The sequence below is a fragment of the Salminus brasiliensis genome, chromosome 8 (genome assembly GCF_030463535.1).
Source record: "Salminus brasiliensis chromosome 8, fSalBra1.hap2, whole genome shotgun sequence".
In the NCBI taxonomy this organism is placed as follows: Eukaryota; Metazoa; Chordata; class Actinopteri; order Characiformes; family Bryconidae; genus Salminus; species Salminus brasiliensis.
The window spans coordinates 42,650,653-42,673,383 of record NC_132885.1 but is presented as its reverse complement, the minus strand read 5'-3'; the positions used below and the strand labels follow the sequence as shown (position 1 = coordinate 42,673,383).

General features: G+C 45.4%; 1 protein-coding gene across 1 annotated transcript; it reads left to right on the top strand.

The window, feature by feature from the left end:
- Positions 1-944: 944 nt before the first annotated feature.
- Positions 945-22,199, top strand: LOC140560769 (cAMP-dependent protein kinase catalytic subunit PRKX-like). Its single transcript, XM_072685300.1, has 8 exons — positions 945-1,217; positions 2,717-2,885; positions 3,740-4,003; positions 5,601-5,720; positions 13,416-13,511; positions 14,274-14,331; positions 21,183-21,260; positions 21,729-22,199. The coding sequence occupies exons 1-8, from the start codon at positions 995-997 to the stop codon at positions 21,852-21,854; spliced, it is 1,134 nt and encodes a 377-aa protein (XP_072541401.1). The 5' UTR covers positions 945-994; the 3' UTR covers positions 21,855-22,199.
- The last annotated feature ends 532 nt before the right edge of the window (positions 22,200-22,731 follow it).

Sequence of the window (22,731 nt, the reverse complement as noted above, 5' to 3'; positions counted from 1 at the left end):
GTAAAATGCAACAGACTCCACCTATGAAACACTATGAATTTGCGCAATTGGATATAACAGATCCCTGTACAGTGCAGTGAAATCATGGGCATCGCAGCAAACTTAAATGTAATGCAGATGAGTCTCTTTTGTAGAATTCATGAGATGCTACAAAACTGCGCTGCAACGCTGTGCAATGCAACAAACGTATGCACAATTTAAATGATAAAAATGCAATGCACCTGACTCCTATACTATGCTATACTACAGTGCTATAGTATGCTTTTGGGCAATGCAAAAGACAAAAAGATGCCTTTTAGACTCTTAACCTGTGCACTGCATCACACTCCTCTTCTCAAATGCACCAGACTCCACTTATGCAATGCTGACTAGGTTTTTTATGAAATGCAAAACACCCCTATTCAATTAAAGAGTCTTATCCTGTGCAGTGCATCAGACTCTCACGCGATACAATAAACACGTGCATTGCAACAGACTCCTCTCGCGCAATGCAAAAGACTCCAATTTTATTAAAGAGTGTCATTCTGTGCAGTGCACCCGACTCCACCTATCAAACGCTTAAGCCTTGTCCCGTGCAATGCAATCCTGCACTGAAACTCCTCTCGTGCAATGCAACAATCATGTTCACCGGAACCAGTCTCGTCCTGCACAACACTGCTGACTCCTCCCGTACAGAGCAACAGACTCCTCCCGTGCTCCCCATCCCAGAGGTCCCAAATCCAGACCAGTCCAGCCGAGAGGCGCGCGCAGACGATGCTCGCCTCAGCCATGTCGTTAGGGAGCCTCTATCCGCAGTGCTTAAAAGGTAGCCTTAGTCTCGCGCGCATCCTTGTCCTGATGGGCTGCTGAACCCCCCTCCAACCCCCTCCCCCTTTTACTCCAGCGCAGCCTCGTTTCTTTTCTTCCCTGTTTTGTGTTGTTGTGGGAGCTCGTGCGCGACGAATGCATGGCGCCAAACACCTAAAATGAGGCGTACCGCGAGCGGAATTAGAGGATGACAGCAGCCAAAACGTCGCCCGCGCGGGGCACGGGATCAGGAGGAGGATCTGGAGGAGGAGGAGGAGCAGGAGGTGGTGGAGGAGGCGGAGGAGAAGCGTCCCGGGACGGAGGCAGCACGAGGAGGGGCGCGCGCTCGCCGGCCGGCGCGCCATGTATGCAGCCCCAGCCCGGCTGCGCGGACTTCTCCCCCGGCATCTTGGACTCGGTCGCCACCGTGGGTGCGTGCACGTCGTGCAGACGGCAACGTTTTGCCAAGTTCAACGCTTTGCACGTGCATACCATCGCTCCGTGCATCGTGCTCGACGTTTTGCAATCATGCGTGCGTGCTTCGAAGCTTGCACGTTTCTTAGTGCAAGTTTGCATTTGCAGCATCGGGCAAAATATCATCTTTGCAACTATAGTATTGAACTAGAGCTGCAGGCTGGCGCGTGCATGCTCCAAATTGCATATGCATATGGTAAACGTTTCAGACAAATTGCTAATTGCTAACTAATACGTACTCAATACGTTGTAGTGAGTTGTAAGACACGTGCTCTGAAATATGATATGCTTCTTGCTTAGTGCATCAAAATCACAGCTGCAGACTGGCTCGTGCATGTCTTTCCAAACGAGTATGCATTGTGATTACTGTGTGCAACTGCAGTATCGAGCAGAAGGAAGGCTGCCTCGTGCATGCCTCGGAATAATATACATGTAGATTATAACAGTGCACCTGCAGCAATGATTAGAATCACAGTTGCATGGTCTGACATGTGCATGGTCCAGAATAAATATAAGCATAAATATTACAGCGCACAAATGCAGCATTAGATTAGATTTGGGCCAGGCTGGCATGTGCATGCTCTCAAACGTGCAATGCATCTTGATTCTGTCTCGATTTTATTTGCTTTATTGATTAGAATCCGTGCATGCTCGCTTTAAGTGTGCAACTGCAGCAATGATCAGGATCGCAGTGGCAGGCCATATACTGTATGTGTGCATGCTCTGACAGGATATGCACCATGCTTAACGTCACTGCACTGCAAGCATGACCAGTTTGCTGCATGCATGAGTGCCTATAGTGTCCCACATGCACGCTGAGGGTGTTCATTCAAGCCTGCAGGTGTTGCAGAATTGCTGTGGTTGTAACTGGGCTGCAGGTGTATTTGTACCCATTTCCCTGAAGTACCAGTGCCAGCGGCTGCACTGTGAATTTACATACATATATATATATATATATATATATATATATATATATATGCCGCTCCAGCCTGTTAGATGAGGATGCAGATTAGGACCACCAGCAAGCAAAAAAGAAAAGATCCATTTGGCGTTATGATGACACAGGCGATCTGTGGTGCATCCTCTATTTGCTTGCAAATTAACTTTATGGATTGCAGAGCGCTCACTTAGAGACGGAGGGTCCAGCTGCACAATTGCTGGCTCGCCTGCTGGTTTAGCACTAAATGCTACAGTGATTAAGAGCCAATGTTTGCACCAAGATGTTGCATTAAGCTGGATAATGGGGCCTAAAATTATAAATGGTAATTAATAATATCCAGGCCCAGATGGACAAGTGTAAAAATCTGAGACACTCTGACAAGAACCAGACTGTGATGTTCTAGATAATGACTGGGTCAGATAAAGCTACCACCAGGTTCTTCTACAGCAGTAAAACCCCTAATTATTATTGCTGCTCTGAGACGTTTCGTGAGCTGTTGGCCTCATATCTCCGCAGGCACAGGGACGTTTGGCCGAGTGGTGCTGGTCCAGGACAGGAGGTCCAAGGGCTTCTTTGCGCTGAAGTCGATGAGGATAGTGGACCTGATCCGGCTGAAGCAGCAGCAGCACGTTCACAATGAGAAGGAGGTGCTCATGGAGGTCAACCATCCCTTTATCGTCAAGCTGTGAGTCGGACTTGGTTTATTCAGTCTTCTCTTAAAGAGCAGCAGCTGTGAAATTTCATTCCTTCCTTGAATGCTCCTGCTTTAGACTGCCCATCATCATTTATTTCCCATCCAAACCCACCATGATGATGATGATGATGAAGGTAAAATAGTGGAGAATCTCAACTAATCCAGTTTTCTTTAGGGACTACTTTCTGTAGCCGCACTACACCCTGCAGCATGTATCCCTCCACCATTTTAATGATCTGGTTCTAAAAGCAGGTTCTAGAGCCGAACTCTTCTCAGAACTCTGGTAGAACCGTGTCTCAGGCATCAGGCAGCGTTATCATCACCATTAGGTGAAGAACTTTCTGTGAGGAGCTTTTATTAGAGCTTCAGACGTCTGCTTCCCTTCACCTCCACTGTAGAACAGCTCTGACTGTGGGAGCTTATCTAGAACCGAGTGTTTTACACCAAACCCACCAAATATACACAGTGTTTTGACACAGTGGAGTTTCCTTTAACCTCAGACCTGAACATAACCAGCAGGGTGATCAGATTACTCCAGTGTCAAATGAGCTCCAGCCTTTATCCAGATATGGAAACATCAATATTCTTGATTTGGTTTTCTTCAGATGTGGATCCCTGTGGCTTTAGACTGTTGGTTATTTTTTTGTTCTTGTGCCTGAGGACAGTATTGGGTTTACAATAGCCCAGTGTCCACTAGACCATCTTCTAAAAGTATCTTCACCCATATTAGGTTAGGCATATAGGAACATGTAATCCTGGGTGTCCTCCCTGCTGATGATCAGCCAGGGCATTTACCTTCAGTTACAGCCTGACTCTCCACTCACCGTTCTCCTGTTGACCCGTAGGTTCTGGACGTGGCATGACGAGCGCTGCCTGTTCATGCTGATGGAGTTTGTGCCGGGCGGAGAGCTGTTCACCTACCTGCGGAGCCGCGGCAAGTTCGGAAACGACACGGCCCTGTTCTTCTCAGCCGAGATCATCTGCGCTCTGGAGTACCTCCACGCCAAGGACATCGTCTACAGGGACCTGAAGCCCGAGAACATCCTGCTGGACCGAGAGGGACACGTCAAGCTAACTGACTTTGGTTTCGCTAAGAAGGTCATCGACAGGTTAGTCGTACAGGGTTCGATATACACTCAATGTCCAAATAAGTGCACTCGGCTCCTTTAAGCTGCACTCATTGCTGGCACAGATGTGCAAATGCACACACAGCTTGTCTAGTCCCTGTAGAGAAGAAGTACTGCCAATAGAATAGGACTCTCTGGAGCAGATCAACATCATGACCCTATTGGCTCCATGCTACCTAATAATGCCAGGCGTGGGCTAGAGGGGTATAAAGCCCCTTAGTATGTCAAGAAATGCTAAACAGGTGCAGAGCATGAAGTAGGACCACTGAGTGGACCCGAGATTCTGCATGGGAACCCGTCCTGCTTCGGGCTGGAGAGTGCAGCGAGGACCTGAACAGTACAAACAGGATTAAAGAGAATAAGCAGGTTTTAAATAACATACACAAAAAAAATACACAGATTGGTGAATTGATGCCCCCTGGTGGCTGTGAGACGTAGCGCACCTCTCTAAGGGGAACCCCTGTGGTGCAGGGGTAGTCGGGCTGAATACAGATTAGAGGTAAAGAGAAGCTGATGATCAATACAGTGGCTGAGCAGAATCAACAGTGTTCTCTTAGTAGTGACCGTAACACTAACAGTTATAATAGCAGAATAATTCAGTTTATGGTGTAAATCTAATAACCTGGACAATTATTCTTCACTATTTTCACAAATTCAACATTAATTACATTAATTACAGCGCGACAGTGGCGATATATATTTATCTATGTGTGACAGTGCAGAGAGGCTAACAGCAAAGCGCTGCACTATTGTCAATTGGCTTTTGGCTGTGCACAGCGTGAGCCTGCACTTAATGATCTCTCTTGAGGCCGAGAGGGGGGGGGTGTATGTCAGCCGATCGTTCAGAAGCAGCAGACCCCACTCCAGCCTGGAGTCGCTCTCCCGCAGGAGAACGAGCTGTTTTTATAATGGGGCCTAGGCCGAGAGACAGAGACAAACAGGGAGAGAGAGAGGCACTTGTTGTGGTATTAGGATGCTGTTTGTGTACACAGCAGACACGGATAGCTCCTACTTGTTTACTAGGTTCTGGCCAATGTGTCTCGGTATCGGCCGATAAAGCGGACACTGCACAGTCCTAAATCAGTCAATCAATAAGTGTTAAACCGTCAGTCTGATCAATACTACTGTTAAACTGCTCTGATTGCTTTTTAGCATTAGCTCAGTTAGCAGGGTAACTGCTACATGAGAGGAGTGAGCTCAGAACAACTCCTTACTATTACATCATCAATATAGGTCACAGATACAGGTTACAGAGTTAGAGCAAAGCAGAAATTAATTGTATAACCTGTAGGGGGCGCAGTAGCCGGGTGTTTAACGCCAGAGCTGTCTTAATAATCACCTGTTTTAACAGAATGCTACGAAGAGAATGTGTGTAAGGATGTTTGTAGAGACAGTGTGCTTGATGCTCAATATATCACCATATCATTGATCTTAGAAGAAATACTAGAAAAGCATGTGTCCACATACTTTTAGCAAATTAGTGTATATGCATATAAATGTGTTGCAACACACTGTCCAGTGTGGCCAGAAAAATAAACTTTGTGTGTGTGTGTGTGTGTGTGTGTGTGTGTGTGTGCAGGACGTGCACGTTGTGTGGAACTCCAGAGTACCTTGCCCCTGAGGTCATCCAGGGCAAAGGTCATGGCCTGGCCGTCGACTGGTGGGCTTTAGGAGTGCTCATCTTTGAGATGCTGTCTGGGTGAGTTTGAAGCAGACCAGCTTTCACAGTACACTCCTGACCCGCCATCACATCTACAGTACACTCCTGACTGACCTACCATCACATCTACAGTACACTCCTGACCCGCCATCACATCTACAGTACACTCCTGACTGACCCACCATCACATCTACAGTACACTCCTGACCCACCATCACATCTACAGTACACTCCTGACCCACCATCACATCTACAGTACACTCCTGACTGACCCACCATCACATCTACAGTACACTCCTGACCCACCATCACATCTACAGTACACTCCTAACTGACCCACCATCACATCTACAGTACACTCCTGACCCACCATCACTTCTACAGTACACTCCTGACTGACCCACCATCACATCTACAGTACACTCCTGACTGACCCACCATCACATCTACAGTACACTCCTGACCCACCATCACATCTACAGTACCCTCCTGACCCACCATCACATCTACAGTACACTCCTGACTGACCCACCATCACATCTACAGTACACTCCTACTGACCCACCATCACATTCACAGTACACACCTGACCCACCATCACATCTACAGTACACTCCTACTGACCCACCATCACATCTACAGTACACTCCTGGCCCACCATCACATCTACAGTACACTCCTGACTGACCCACCATCACATCTACAGTACACTCCTGACTGACCCACCATCACATCTACAGTACACTCCTGACCCACCATCACATCTACAGTACACTCCTGACCCACCATCACATCTACAGTACACTCCTGACTGACCCACCATCACATCTACAGTACACTCCTGACTGACCCACCATCACATCTACAGTACACTCCTGACCCACCATCACATCTACAGTACACTCCTGACTGACCCACCATCACATCTACAGTACACTCCTGACTGACCCACCATCACATCTACAGTACACTCCTGACCCACCATCACATCTACAGTACACTCCTGACTGACCCACCATCACATCTACAGTACACTCCTGACTGACCCACCATCACATCTACAGTACACTCCTGACCCACCATCACATCTACAGTACACTCCTGACTGACCCACCATCACATCTACAGTACACTCCTGACTGATCCACCATCACATCTACAGTACACTCCTGACTTACCTGGGTCCATAACAGCAGCTGGGGGGGGGGTCTCTCATTGTTTACTTTGGGGGTCTTAGTTACAGTAGCAGTGTGTGAAACTACCTCCACCATGTTTGTAAGCTGTACTTTAGCCTGGCTAGCTCTCACTGTGAGCTGAAGTTCTGCTTCATGGTGCCTTATGGTACTGAGACAGTTTAACTACAGTAAATATCCCTGTTATTCTGTTTTATCCTGAGTGAGTTAGTCCTGCCTCTCCAGTCTGTCTGGCGGAGATAAGCCACCATCGTGTAGGATAGCAGTGATCTCCTCTCTGTATTCTCTTTAGTCTCACTGAACGTCTCTAAAAGTCCAGCGCTGATCAATACGGTTTCCATTTGAACGTGTAATTAAACCATTTGGAGCGACTCCTGCTGTAAAACGCTCCTTCTGAAGTCCGAGCCTCGTGTTTTATTAGAGGACGTTATTGTTTTACAGCGTCATTCTTTTGTTTTACAGCGGTCACTCACTCACTGCTAACACACACACACTAATCATTCCTTCTCCTCTCTGAATTATGTAATAGTTGCTCATTTACAGGCCAATCTGGCTCAATTCAGACCAGAGCAGAATGAAACCAGTCGTAAAGAAGCAGAGGGCAGTAAAGTGTGTGTTTACTGCACTGACTGTGATGCTGATTGACCCAGATTACCACATTACTTTCATTTAAAGTCTGTTTCATCAATACTCTTTACTTTTTATTAAAGATCATTGAAATATAATAAAGGTAATTGTGTATTTCATTAAAGATAACTTTTTATTATATTTACACAAATGTTTACACATTTATTAAAGAGTAAATTAACTACTAATTAATTAACATTTCTTTCTAATAAATGTGAATGTTAAATCTAATTTAAAAAATACATTTTAAATTGAATGTTTTTCTTAAATAATAAAGCATTTAATATTAATGTTAATTATCTTTTTTATTTAAATGTAAGTTTTAAAGTTAATACTTGTATTAAAGAATTTAAAATGTAAGATTATTGTGTTTATTGAAAATTTAAAAAACATATTTCTTTTAAATAATTTTTTATTAAAGAAAACTAATCTATTACTAAAATAACATTTTTTTTCTTTACTTTATGTCAGTTGCTGTTTGAACGTAAAGTTTAATAATAAGTATTTTTATTACTTATACACATTTATATACATTTATAAAAGTAAAAAAACCACAGGTAGAAGAGTGGGATTGGCTTTATTGGCAGTGAAAAGCTGCTGAGTAAAATAAATGTGTGTTAAAGTAAAGTAATCTGAGCTGCTCTACAGCCCAGCCAGTTTATCCCTCCACCTCACTGCATTGTTCAGCATGACGTCCACATCAGTCCAGACTGTCCTCACTCAGCATCCTCAGCTAACGGCCTCAGCAGCGTTACTTCTTCCATATCCGACTCCCAGGCAACAGAGGTCGTCACCCGATACAGCACGAGTCACTGTGATGCTATTCACTACACCCACAATACACCACTACACCCACTCGTCTGCAGCTGAGCACGACTGACCTCAGGCAGCTCGTGGAGGACGCTTTTCTGGGTCAGATGCTTTGAGATTCCACCAAAATTCAATTGAGAAAACGGTGTCCGAGTCCCTTTTGATGGCAGGCGCAGTAACAGGGGTGTCCACAAGGGGTCAGCATGGGTCTTAGAATCTGCAGGTCAACACCTGGAATGTACACTAGATGTCCAAATGTGCACCCATTGCTGACACAGTTGTGCAAATGCACACACACAGCTTGTCTAGTCCCTGTAGAGAAGAAGTACTGCCAATAGAATAGGACTCTCTGGAGCAGATCAACATCATGACCCTATTGGCTCCATGCTGCCTAATGCCAGGCGTGGGCTAGAGGGGTATAAAGCCCCCCAGCATTGAGCTGTGGAGCAGTGGAAGAACTGTGTTCTCTGGAATGATGGTGGAGGAGCTCCATCCAGTACTTTTGGGATGAGTTGAGGAGTTGGGGATGATGAGGTGGGGTGGTTATCAACTCTTTTAATAAGCTAATAAGCTTAATAATTTCAGATGTCCCAATACTTTTGTCCGTTAATCAGATACTTGGATCATTGTCATTGCTACTGACTGTCTTGTTCAAGGAATATTTCCAGGATGATGCAGAGAGCCCAGAAACAGAGGCTCAGTCCAGGCCTGGGATCAGGATCAGGGTTTGGTTGATCTGTGGATCTCCTGAATTCTGTCCAGGTTCAGGATATGAAGTCTGGAAGGTTCACACAGTTGATGCTGACTGGTCTGGGATTGAGTCCTTGTTCAGGAAAAGCTAGTGGGACAACAAGTGCTGCACTGTTTCTCTTTTGGTGAACCTGATATTACTAGGACAGTTTTATAACGTCCACAGATTGTTGACCCAGAAAAGGACCGGTGGACACACCTCCTCCGGTGTGGATTTGATTCCCCCAGTCTGTGAGAAGCAGCGGAGAACCCTCAGGGCTGTCTAGTCCCAAATATTTCAGCAAATGGAATATATAACACTTCTCCTATTATAAACTCTGCTCCTGCCTGGTGAAAAAGAGGCGTGTCGGAGGGGGCGTGTGTTGGTCTTGCCCCCTTACTAGTATCGGGGGTGTCGCATGTGGTGGGGTGGGGTTAAGAGAATACGTACAGGTTTGGTAATTGGCGATGTAGATTTGTCATGTATTATAATGATGTAAGAATATTTTATATTAATAATATTATAATGAATGAAGGTCGATATCAGAGGGAAGTTTGTCTGATTGACAGATCTGTTTTGCTGCTGATTGGCTGCCAGCTCTTGCTCCAGCTGTAACATTGGGTCCAGCTCTAACCTGATGTGTCCTCATGGCCTTCAACCTCCTGTTCCTCTCCTCAGCCTGCTGTGTGTGCTTTTCTCAGGCGGTCCTGATCTCCCAGCCGGTCCTGCTCTGTGTTTGGTGTGTGTCAGCTCCGGGCCCAGCAGTTCTGTTATGGTTGGCCCGTTCTGTCTGTTGGCCAGAGCTCGGAGAAGGAAGGAAGCTGGACTTTCTGTCGTTTACTGTTTTCTAAGTGCAAATACGATGACCGTCGGGTCAGCATGGGAACCGTCTATCGGGTCCCCTCCTCCGGGCTCTGTGAGCTCTGTGCGGTGCCTCTAGAACGGGACTAGATCTGAGAGGAACTGGGAGACGTAGCCTGCATTAGTCATGTGGTTTCTCGCTGAGCTCCACCTATAGCACCTGTGTGTCATCAGACATTTCCACACCAACCCCTCGTCCTCCCTTACAGTTATACACACACTCCACCTTTAGCCCTGATATATTTAAATGAGCTCTGTTCTGATTGGATACCCAATTGTGTCACATTCAAAAAAGCAGTGTTTGCTGAATGGGTGGTGTTAAACCTCTGTCAGATGAATGGGTGGGGCTTAACTGCTGTTTGTTATTTGAGTGGGGCTGGAGGATGTATGGGCAGAGCTAAATTTCTCTAGGCTGTATGGGTGTGGCTAAAATGCTATAAGATGAATGGGCAGAGCTACATTTCTGTAGGTTGAATGGGTGGAGCTATACTGCTGTAAGATGAATGGGCGGGGCTAAACTGTTGTCTGTGTAAATGTGCTGGAGTAACTCCCTGGGATGTAAAAGGAGAGCTGATTTCTCATGTACCTGATCCTCACTGCTGACACTGAGGATGTGATGGACAGCTGGTGCGAGCAAAGTCGGGACTGGCCACTGTCCACTTGAACTCGCCGAGGCCGGATGGTGGATGTTTTTTTACGGACTTTTTGGCGGCCCGCTCCTGACCTGACTCCGCTGTAGGCTAATGCAGTTGGAACTTGCTAACCTCTTTCCCGCAGTGGAGGGAAATTACAGCCGCCGAGCCTCCAGCACCATAAATCACAGCAGTCTTTGAAGTCGCAGCCCCCCCTTGAGCGAAAGTCCTTTACCCCTGGGGCTTTTCTGTCCATTCGAGCGATCCCTCGGAAGCTGAAGCAGTCGCCCCCTACCTTCACCACCACCCCCCCTCCAGTCTGGAGGCCCTAAACACGTCTGTTTCTTCCATGCTTGTTTTCGTCCCAGGAGCCACAGCTTCAGGTACTGAAATCCTCGGGACCAGGGAAGGTTTTTCATATCTGCCACATTACATAACCAACCCACATCTGGGCCACCTGTACTCCCTCCAGTCACGGCCGTATTTTATGCCTCGGAGCTCCAGAATGAAGAATATCTTCAGGATAAGTGTCGCTTGAGCTGAAGACTTTGAGGCTTGGGTTTCTGAAGCTTCTTTTTCAGCCTCTTTAATATTTATTTGTTGATGTTGGAGGGGCTTCATCTCTTTCATGACCTTCTGAACTCTGTGGAGGATTTACAGGTTCACCAGATTGTGCTGCATTAATAAGAGTGAGAGCTGAGCTCAGTCAGAGTCGGGGGTCCGGTGTGAAACTGAGCTTCACTGTAGAGAAACCGACCCACTCTGATCTCTGTACAGTGGAGGTGAATGGAAGCAGGCCTCGGTCACCATGACTACAACAACACAGATACAGCCCATAATTTATCTCCTATCCAAACCCACCAGTGCAGCTACACGAGTCTTCTGAGTTTGGAATGATGATGATGAAGATGATGATGATGAAGGTAAAATAGTGAATAGAGAATCTCAACTAATGCAGTTCTCTTTAGGGACTACTTTCTGTAGCCGCACTACACCCTGCAGCATGTATCCCTCCACCATTTTAATGATCTGATTTTAAAAGCAGGTTCTAGAGCCGAGCTCTTCTCAGAACTCTGGTAGAACCGTGTCTCAGGCATCAGGCAGCGTCTTCATCACCATTAGGTGAAGAACTTTCTGTGAGGAGCTTTTATTAGAGCTTCAGACGTCTGCTTCCCTTCACCTCCACTGTAGAACAACTCTGACTGGGTTATCTAGAACCGAGCGCTTCACACCAACCCCCCCCAATAACACCCCTAAAATTCAATCAGATCTTTATTATGTTGAAATCAGTGGAATGCTTCTTTACATGGTGTGGAATCAGTTGTATAAGTGCAACACTGGACTAGCGGAAAGGCTACGCTGGCCAAAGTAGACTCAGTCAGGTCAGGACGTCTCGTTATCTCCCGTAAGAAAAACACACCAGCGTTCTCGCCGCATCCTCTGCTCCATTTGAGGTCATTAAGGCCATTTGTCACTCTCTCGGGTCACAGGTCGCGGTCAGGACTGAACTCTAGCAGGCTTGTTGTTAAACTCTTTAACATCCACTGCATTAGCTGCGCTAATTAGTCACGCTAATTCGCTGATTAGTCTTAGCTGGGCTCTGATTTCAGAGAGTCTCTGTACGGCATTATAGCATCAATAGAAATGCAGAGGTTTTTTTTGTGAGGAATAAGTTTGGACACCCTGTGCCCTAATAGATATAAAGTGACCTCAATTAGACGTTTCCTAGAACCGCCTACCAGTCTGACATCGATCACATCCACTGGGAGAACAATTGTCCCTCTCCTCCATGCAGAAATCTCTCAGCTGTGAGCTGTTTGAGCTTCAGTGTTTACACACATGGTCTCACAAGTTCCTCAGGCCCCTTCTGATACAGTACAGAATTCATTGTGGATTCTGGAGAGCTCTCCAGAGCCGGCTGCTGCAAGACACCTCCACCTCCGTGCTTCTCAGTTAGTATGGATTTTTTTTATGGATGTTTTTTGTGCTCAGATGCTTTGTGTGGTTTGTGCCAATTTGAGATGGAAAATGTAGAGCTGCCCTGGCAGTTGGAACAAAATCCTGGGTCGGATCTTTATTTTCTGGATCTGAATTATCCTCTGTTACCGTTCCCACATCATTTGACTCTAGGTGTTCTAGATGTCCTGGTCTTGGTCTACGTGTTTGCTGGAGAACTTTAGTCTTACCCCAGTGTTTATTTTTGACAGTTTCCTCCCTCCCATGAAAATCAAACCACTCACTTCAACCATCAAGATCAGACCAGACTAAACGTCTGAGGTGTAAATCAGACAGACTCCTCCAGAATAATCCTCTCCAACCCTGTTCTGATCATCTGCAGCTGATCTTCTGCAGCTGGTTCTGATTCAACACATTTGAAGGAATAATAAATGTTGGGGGTTGAATTTCTATTAATTACATTTCTATTAATTTCCTTTTAAAAATGATGATTAGTTAGATTACCTCCATCTCTCAGTGTTGATCACATGAAGATCAGATCTCCAGATGTCCTAACTTTTTCACCTGACTGTATACTGTATGTAATGTCGATATCATGGCTATCCAGAATGTCATGTTGGTCATCCTTGGAAAATGGTATCTTTGGAGGAGGAGGCTAAAGTGCTCTTGGCTTTCAACAAAACCACAGATCTGTACGTGGATCGGGTTTAAAATAGCTAATACTTATTAGAATATGCCTAGATCAACCCCTGTCCCAATCCACTGGATCAGATCAGGATTTGCTAACCTACAAATGACCTCAGTGTGCTCCCAATCCCATCATTCTTTGCCTACCCTTTAAATACTGGCTGTATGTTTAATGCTAATAGCAGAGAGAGAGAGAGAGAGAGAGAGTGAATGTGTGTTTTTCTCTTATTTGTTGAAGGTATCCACCGTTCTTCGATGATAACCCCTTTGGTATCTACCAGAAGGTTCTCGCTGCCAAGCTGAACTTCCCTCGCCATCTGGATTTCTACGTAAGGTCAGCACGGACGTCTGTTAATCTTACACAGCACAGCTTTAGCGTGTAGCCTCAGGATGGACAGGAGCTCAGTTTAAATGGAGCCGAGTTATTAAGTGAATAATTAATAATAAACACTCATTCGCATTTTTTTTAAAGATCCAAATGTGAGGTTCCTCTGGCAGTGAGGGAATCCAGTGCTGGTGAAAGTCTGTCCCTCGCTGTGCTGTCAGCTTAATTAGCCCAGGTTTGGGCCACCAGAGGCCCGCTGTGTGTTCAGCTGCTTTACAGTCTGTTCTGTGGTAACAGGTGGTGCAGCCACAGAAATACGACGCGTTATTGACTTGACGCGACTTGTTGTGCAGGTAGAGAAGCTCGTACAGCCAGTGTGCTGTGGGCGACCAGGTCCGGGTCATGATGGACGAAATATCTGCGTTCATAGTGATCTTGAATAGATGATATCTCCCATCACGGACAGAACCTCCAGCAATTTCAGTGAATAATTTGATTTATCTGCTTCCTTTGGTGGAGATCCCCCTCCTCATTCCACTGAGTCAGGAGAGAGCGGGGACGATGACTAAGTTCATAAAATAAATGAGTAATAAATATCTGGGCCTCAGTTTCTTTCCATTGTTCCTGACCTGAAGTTCCTAGGCTCACTTCAGAGCTTGCTGTGAAACTGCTGACAGGTGCTGATTAACTGGAGGATGGGTTTCTGAAGCTGTGTCTGATGTTCTGAGTGAGAGATCGTATTTTTATAACTTTCTGCTTTTCTCCATCTAGAGACCTCATCAAGAAGCTGCTCGTCGTCGACAGAACTAAGCGGCTTGGAAACCTGAGGGTAAAACCTTTAGACTCATACTCCCATTTCACCTTTTATCTGATAATGCAAAGCTTTGGGTAACCTTGGAAATGGGCGTTGCATAACTATGAAAATGTGCATCATGTGACCATGGCAATAGGTGTAGAGTAACCATGGAACTGGGTGTAGTGTAAACTTGGAACTGGGTGCAGCATTACCATGGACCTGGGTGTAGCGTAACCAAATAACTGGGTGTAGCATAACCATGGAACTGGGTGTAGCATAACCATGGAACTGGGTGTAGCGTAACCATGGAAATGGAAGTTAAGTAACCATGAAAATTGGTGTAGTGTCACCTTAACATGAAATGGGCATTGTGTAACCATGGCAATAGGTGTAGAGTAACCATGGAACTGGGTGTAGCATAACCATGGACCTGGGCCTAGTGTAACTGTGGAAATAGGTGTAGCGTAGCCGTGGAGTTTCTGTAGTGTTTACAGTACGTCTGTCTCCTCAGGGGTGGGTGCGTTTACACTTCCCTACACCTCAGGTCTCCCAGTGGACACTACTCTCAGGCTGTCAGTGGTAACGCTTGGTTCTCCACTACTGAGGGTTTTAAACGAGAGGCCTTTATTTCATAACTGACCCGGAGTCTGTGTTAAACGTAGGACCTCTGACCTCTAAGCCGCCTCTGATCTCCCGCTCCGCACTTTTTAATGAGCCTCACCGTCTTGGAGCCCAGCACTACTTAACCCCTAACGGGCCCTCGGGCGGCGCTGGTGTGGAATGTTACAAGGTGTCCGGCGCTGAGGGTTTCCTTTGGAGTCGTGGTCAGGTCCGGCTCCACAAGGCCTTCTATAAAGCCCTCCATAAAGCCCGGCCGCCGCCACCCTGGGCGAAAATTAACCACGGAGGGGGTCAGAGGTCTCCAGACGCAGTCTGTAGAAGTCCAGGCTGGAGGGTTCCAGTACTTTTAGAGAGGAATCCTCACGGTTCTGCGCTCTGGATCCAGCTTTTCTGCACGTCTGTCGGCGAGAGCTTCTGTAATGTCAGATTAGACAAATGTGGCACCTGTTGATTGGGATCATTTCTCTTAATAGCTGTTTGTAAAGGGTTTACACCATCCCTTGAGGTGCTTGAAGAAGAAAGCCAAAGTACACTTGTGCGACTGCTGTCTGCGACTAAAAAGCAAAGTGGTTTGGTTCCCTCAAGTGCTTTGTCATATTTTTTTTGCGCTGTTCAAGGATTCAGCTGCAGCAGAACGTACTCAAAGGGGATTATCGAACATCACCAAGGCAATTCTGTTGACGTCAAGCACCTAAGCTGTAGAAATCTCCTTGTGTTGCTTCTCCAGAGATGCGTATCTGTGCTCATGAGCAAAATGTGGCTCATGAATTCCGATATTTACAGGATATTGTGGCCCGTTTCCCAGATTCCTGAACACTGGGACTTTCTAGCTGTAATTTTTACAGTTTTGACCGCCCTCTTTCGAAAACAATGATTCACTGTCTAAACGAGGTGACGGCATTCCGACACGCTTCTGAAAACTCCACACTCAGCCTAATCAGGCACGACTCCTTTCTTTCCGAAGAGCCGTCCACCGTCTGAGTGTGTTAAAGCAGGGCCGTATTTGCTTGCATTCTTACGTTAAATGTGAAGGAGCAGGGTTAATGCGGAACAGCTGAAAATGAGCGGCGGCTGCTCCTCAGAGTTGCAGGTTGCTGCTGGTTAAAGGTCGGGAGGATGGAAAGTTGGTTGCTGGCATTTGCTTGTGGTTAGCGGTGGCACATGGCTGGCTCTGTCCAGTGTTCGCTAGAACTCAGAAGAAGCTTCTGTTTGTTTTCAGAACTAATTCCTGGATTTACTGACCCTTCCTCTGCCCTCAAACTGCTGAACATTTGAGTTTCCCCTCAAGTTCCAGGATCACGTAACCCTGGACAGGACAGTCACTTAACGTTTGTCAAATGCATGTGTTTTCTCGTCAGTGGGAGACAAGACTAACAAGAGATGGACTACTAGATTTATGTGCATTGTTGGACTTTTTGGGGAGGAGGAGGATTCTCAGACCAGGTGGGGATTAAGAGTAATCGCAGTCAGCTGGAGGAGTCTCAGAGCAAGCGAGGCAGCGATCACAACCAATCACAGTCAGGAGGAGGAGTCTCAGAGCAAACGAGGCAGCGATTAGGACCAATTGCAATCAGCTGAAAGTTTTAGAACAACAAGGTAGTGTTTAAGACCAGTTGGAGTCAGGGGGAGGAGTTTTAGAGCATCAAGCTAGTGGTTAGGGCCAATTACAGTAAGGGGAGGAGTCTCAAAACAAGCGAGAAGGTGATTAGGACCAATTGCAATTAGAGGGAGGAGTCTCAGAACAAACAAGGCAGCGATCACGACCAATCACAGACAGGGGAGTGGTCTCAGAATAAACAAGACACTGATTTGAACCAATCACAATCAGGGGGAGTGGTCTCAGAACAAACAAGCAGTGATGAAGACCAATCAAGGTCGCAATTAGGACCAGTCACGCACAGGGGGAGGAGTCAGAAAAAACAAGGTGGTGTGTAGTGTAGAAGCGTGGAAGCATTCACAGTGGAGGGGGCGGAGTCTTAGAGCACATGAGGCAGTGATTAGGACCAACTGCAGTCAGAGGGAGGAGTCTCAGAACGAACAAGGCAATGATTTGGACCAATCACAGTCAGGGGGAGGAGCCTGGCCGATCTGTTTACACTGCAGTGTACTAATTAAAACCACCAGGTTGTTTTTGGGTTCTTGTAAGAAAATGTCAGAATTTCCAAGAACCACAGCTGTGATCTCCAGAAGGAGCCCTGACTGATCTGACTGAGGACTGTTGAAGACCATCTCTCAGTATAGGTGCAGAAATGGAGCTGCTAGCATAATGGAAGTATAATGGGCCAAACGGGGGTAAACTCTTGGCTCAGTTCACCTCCATTGGAAAGTGAGTGTGTTGAAATTCTCCAGACAGAGGCCGGTAATAAACTCGGCCTGGGCCAGACGTATGCTGTACACTTGGGTTTAATTATTTGTTGGTAAGTTTTGAAGAGAGTACCTACCATACACTGACCGCACCGCCAGGGCTGAGCGTCGGCCTCAATCCCCACTACCTACCTCTGAATTCCGTCTAGTCTGTGCTTTAGAGAGTCTAGATCAGATTCATGATGTGTTTCAGGAGCAGAATTGTTGTCCATCGATGATGGATCTCTCTGTGAAAACCAGGATCTTCATTAAAACTGCGTTCATTTCTTCTTAAGAATGGTTGGTGAATAAGCTTCTGTCATTTTGAATATCTTTGTAAGTTACACTATCTTGACAAAAGTATTGGGACACCTGCTTATTCATCATTTCTTCTGAAATCAAGGGTATTAAAAGAGCTGATCCTGCTTCTGTTGGAGTAACTGTCTCTACTGTCCAGAGAAGGAGACTTTCTACTAGATTCTGGAGGAGGAGCATTGCTGTGAGGATATGCTTGCACTGCATTTAGTGACAGGAGCATTAGTGAGGTCAGGATGTTGGAAGATCACCACCCCACCTCATCAACCCCAACTCATCCCATAAAAAAGTGGTGGCATTAGGCATGGTGTCAATACATTCATAGACTGCCAATCTGTCCTAATCTATTGGCAGTATTGTCAGTACTTCTCTACAGGCCTAGACAACTACTGTTGGCAATGGGTGCAACTTAAAGTAGCTGAGCGCATTACTTAGAAGGGGTGTCCACAAACATTAGGACATGTAGTGTATTTGTTAACTGTGAGCTGATCAGCTCATGTCTCGAGGCTGTGAGTGTATAAACGTCTGGAACAGAGCCAGTGTTAACGCCGTTAGTGAGGGGGTATCTGTTTGAATTGTATGTAGCTAGAGTCTTTTCACAGGCCCGGGAGCGCGGACGCTCTCCAGTACGCCAAGGCCTCCTCGTTCCTGCCAGCTACAGCTTGGAATGAGGCGAATCAGCGCTCCTCTTTTATTTGGGTCTGAAATATGCTCTTTGTTGGCGCCGTGAACTCACTGGTATTCCTGGCTAGCAGAACCCTAGGGTTCATACGCCGTTACAGTGGGACGGGAACTGGTGGGCTAAAACAGTCCCTTTCTCCACATCTGTGTTTGTGTCTGGTCTCTGCTGGTTTTATCGCATCTCTAGGAAGTGGTCGTCCTCAAACTGCTAGCGTTTCAGAGTGTGTGTGTGTGTGTGTGTGTGTGTGTGTGTAGTAGCAGCTGTGCTAACACAGATTGCTAAGACTGTCATACTGTTATAAACCCTCTTAAAGCTTCACTAGTTTAAAAAACATCAGATTTACACAGTTTCAACCCCTTTACTCCAGATTTACTCCAGATTTACTCCAGATTTACTCAGTCAGCCAAGACATGTTTGGTACTTCTTTAGTTTTAGCACTGGAGCTACGAGGCTAATGTGGCTAACAGTAGACGCTTATGTAAAAACTGCACGTCTGAATCATCCCACTCTCCTCAAAACCCTGTGGAGGTGTTCAGTAATCTCTAATAAATTCATCTCTAAGATTGTGATTTCCAGACCCTCACTTTTAACTAAAAAAGTCACGAGAGCGGAGCTGAGAGGACATGCTAATTTGCTAAAGTGCTAAAGTTCTTAGCAAAAACAGAATTCCCCACTTTAGTAAACTCTTATCTGTTTAGTGCTAAATAACTAATGTCATTTTACTTGATTATTCATTTTTATTATAATAAAAAATACTAAAGATTAATTATGGTTTGTTGGTATAATTTAAGGGAAGGAATCTTAGAGTAAACAAGGTGGCTACTTTGTACTAAATAATAAACCAGTAATAAAAAAAACTTAGTTTAATAGTTTATTAATAATGCTGTAGTTATTATCCTAATACTTCATGAAGTGTATAAACATGAAGCATTTAGTTTTAAAAAAGCTTACAATTATTTTTTAAGTAATTACACCTAAATAAAATACGTGAAAATAAAGTCATATTGCTTTAACTATTTTTTTGGAAATCAATAAGTTAAATGCAGAAGAATATTATTGACTTTTATTTTGTAATGTTTAAGCTGGTGCCTCAAAGGTGGCTGCCTATACACATATATGAAATATAAAATACAAATTGTAATAAACAAAATCATACACTTTGTAAACTGTGGACTTACATTTTTAAGCTAATGCTAATTAACAGGCGTCTGTCTCTAATAGAGCAGGACTCAGAACAAAAGCATCTCTGTTTTTATGACCATCGCTGTAACGCCCACAGAGCCGGTCTGGGGTTAACTCACCAGGACCTCAGCAGGTTTCCTCCCTTGCTCTCCTGTCAGTGGGTTTATCCTCTGTAGATCATCTACACCCAGTAGATATAGACTCTGCGTGACGTTTGGCCACGACCTTCAAAGCCTGTTTGAATCCCATTTTTAATAAATCATCCAGAAGACGAGTCCAGGCGAACGCTCACATCGTATTTCCTTCTCTGCGCTCCTGTTTGTTTTGTGTCATAAACAATAAGCTCCAACACGAGTGAACAGGGGTTCAGTTCGGAGGTGGAACTGCCATTGGCTGGCCGTTGGCTGGCTGTTGCTAAGCAGTGTCTGTAGTATCTTCAGTATTTGCTGTTGCCAAGATGTTGATTTGAGGTTGCCAAATGGTTGCTATGGTATCCCAAGTGGCTGCTAGGGCGTTGCCAGGTGGTTGCTTTGGTATTCCACATGGCTGCAGGGGTGTTGGTAGTATGTTAGAGGGGTGAACTTCCACTATTCATTCTTATGGTAAAAAAATCATGCCAGAACAATGTGCTTTACAGATTCATCATTTTTATATTATTAAATATATTATTATTATCTTTTGATAAAAAAAAAAAAAACGTTGTTCAGTGTGCTCTTATGCTTATGGAACCTACTGTACTGTATATCACAATCATAAAGAGACGAACAGAGACCCACTTTTAGGCTCCGGCCTTCAGTTAAAAATAGCTCGGCGGAGGTGCCCGTTAGACCTGTGTGTGCTCGCCCGGTAAATAGTGTCGGCAATAAAGCGATAAAGCAAAAGGCCATTTCCGGAGGCCTGAATGTCCACAAAAGCTTCCCAGGCTGAGAGGAACAAAGGAAATCTTGGGTGGATTAGCTTATCGCTAGTCGCGCTAGGCCTTTCTCCCAGGGGTTTTCCCAGAGAAACTGAGCGACCGGCTGGGGAGAGAGCCGGAGGGCAGGGCATCCTCTTACAGGAGCTCGCCCACAATCTGCTTGTTTGCTTTATCCACTGTGAGATTATTTGGCTTTAACTTTTGATCTTGAATGTTCAGAGAGGCTCACGCTCTGAAAGAAAGGACCTCCAGCTTCCTCAGGGTAGACCAGACATGACCGGTCTGGTTCTGCTGGGCTGTTTGTCTTGTATGGTAAGATGTATGTGAAAGCGGAAGCGTCGCCATATTGCTTAGAAGTAGCACAGATACCACAGCCAACAGTAGCTAATGCTAGCTAGCCAAGAAGCATTATGAATGAACTAGCTAGCTAAGTACCCGTACTTAAAGTATTTGTGTTTGGCAGGTATTCGGCCACGTAGCGCAGGTTCAGTCCTCAGTGATGCCACAGCCATCCGTCAGTGTCCTGGAGGCACAGACAGCATAAATGTCCTCTGTCAGTGATTAATGCCATCCTGACTAACACCATCGTCCAGCAGGACAGTTGAACTGTTTCTAAGCTATAAAACAGCTGTAATAAAAAATAATAATAATAATATAAATGTGACTAAAACACATTTACTGTTTATTCTGGACATGATACAGGACATGTGTATTAACCGTCTGTTGGTCAGTCTTAATCACTGTCTGGCTTATATAAAGATAATGGTACTCCGGAAATTGAGGTCATATGATGACACGTCCCGTTTGTCCTCTTTGAACCTTTAGGGTGGAGCTGATGATGTGAAGAAGCACAGATGGTTCAGGTCTGTAGACTGGGACAGCGTGCCTCAGAGGAGGCTCAAGGTAAAACCTTCATGTGTTTATACACACACACACACACACACACTGTATATTTACAGTATAGTGCTCTGAGCATAAAGGTCAGTTCATCAAGTTTGACTTTCCAAAAGTCTGTAGACACCTTGTACTCTAGAGGTCCTACTGAAATCATAGTAGCTAGTAGCCGGGAGTTTGTCCCCCTTTGCTGCAGTAACAGGCTCTGCTCCTCTGAGAAGCTTTTACACTAGACGTTGCAGCATTGCTGTGAGGAGAATTTGATTGCATTCTGCCCCACGGGAGAGAGAGCATCAGTGAGCTCAGGTTCTGATGTTGGATGGCTAGTTCTGCCACTCTAGCTCATCCCAAAGGGATCAATCTGTCAAAAGAGGAGGTGTCTGTAAACATTTGGACATAAAGTTCTTCAAAGCATGGACATTTGTGTGATGACTGACTCTCTCTCTCTCTCTCGCTTCCTCCCACCATCCAACACAGCCCTCCATCGTTCCCAAAGTTTTGCACGAAGGAGATTCCTCAAACTTTGACACGTATCCTGACGAGAAGCGGAAAAAGGAGCCGGCCGTGTCTCCGAAGGACTTGGAAATTTTTAAGAACTTTTGAATATGAATATGGATCAGCGTTTCTCCAATATTTATTTATTTAGCCTCTTTTCACTCGACCCGGTCTTGTTCTGTGTTGTCTGTAAGTCTTGTAACGTAGCATAATCTATGCACTGGTCAACTCTTTGTGTTATGCAAGTGCACATGACCTTTACTGTACGCCGTCGCCGCCCCCTCCATATGGCCACGCCTCTCTCTCTCTCCGTCCTCTGGGAATGATTATGCAACTTCTACTTACAAGCTATGCAGATTATTGGTTTGACTTGATGATAAGTTTCAACATCTGTCCACCCGTGACTGTACCTCTGAACCTGTACGCGTATGTGTATGATGATGATGATGATGATGATGATGATGCAGATGAGTTTTTCGTCCTTTGTTCGTTGTAACGTCTCTCTGTGACATGCTTGGTTATGTAATAAAGGCAGTATATGCCGTTTTACACAAGACTTTGGACTGGAATGTGTTATTGATCAATGATCAAGATTGGGATTTGTGTTTCCAATAAAGTGGCCAGTGAGTGAAAGCACAAGCTAGGATGTTTCCTATAAAGTGGCCAGTGAGTGAAAGCACAAGGTAGGATGTTTCTTATAAAGTGGCCAGTATTTCAGTTGTCACTGTATATGAAGTTGAATCCAGCACATCTGTTACACATTCGAACATGACCCTTCATACATAACGTGACTATTGATTGAATACGGGCTGAGCTACTCATGCTTGTTGGAAGGAGGTCTGGAAGTGACGAGTGCAGGGAATTGTTTGGGGCCTGTGTGAGTGTTGCTCGCCCCACCCTCTTAAACACCCATTAAATACTTACAGATTTCAGCTCGGTTACAAACAACTGTATAACCATACTGGTTGACCAGCTTGATCATATT

What these genes read in the sequence shown, in the direction of transcription:
- LOC140560769 (XM_072685300.1), top strand. Translation starts at nt 995, where the DNA reads ATGACAGCAGCCAAAACGTCGCCCGCGCGGGGCACGGGATCAGGAGGA. An exon ending in CATCTGGATTTCTACGTAAG is followed by an intron (nt 13,512 to 14,273) that starts GTCAGCACGGAC and finishes TTCTCCATCTAG; the next exon opens with AGACCTCATCAAGAAGCTGC. An exon ending in AGCGGCTTGGAAACCTGAGG is followed by an intron (nt 14,332 to 21,182) that starts GTAAAACCTTTA and finishes TTGAACCTTTAG; the next exon opens with GGTGGAGCTGATGATGTGAA.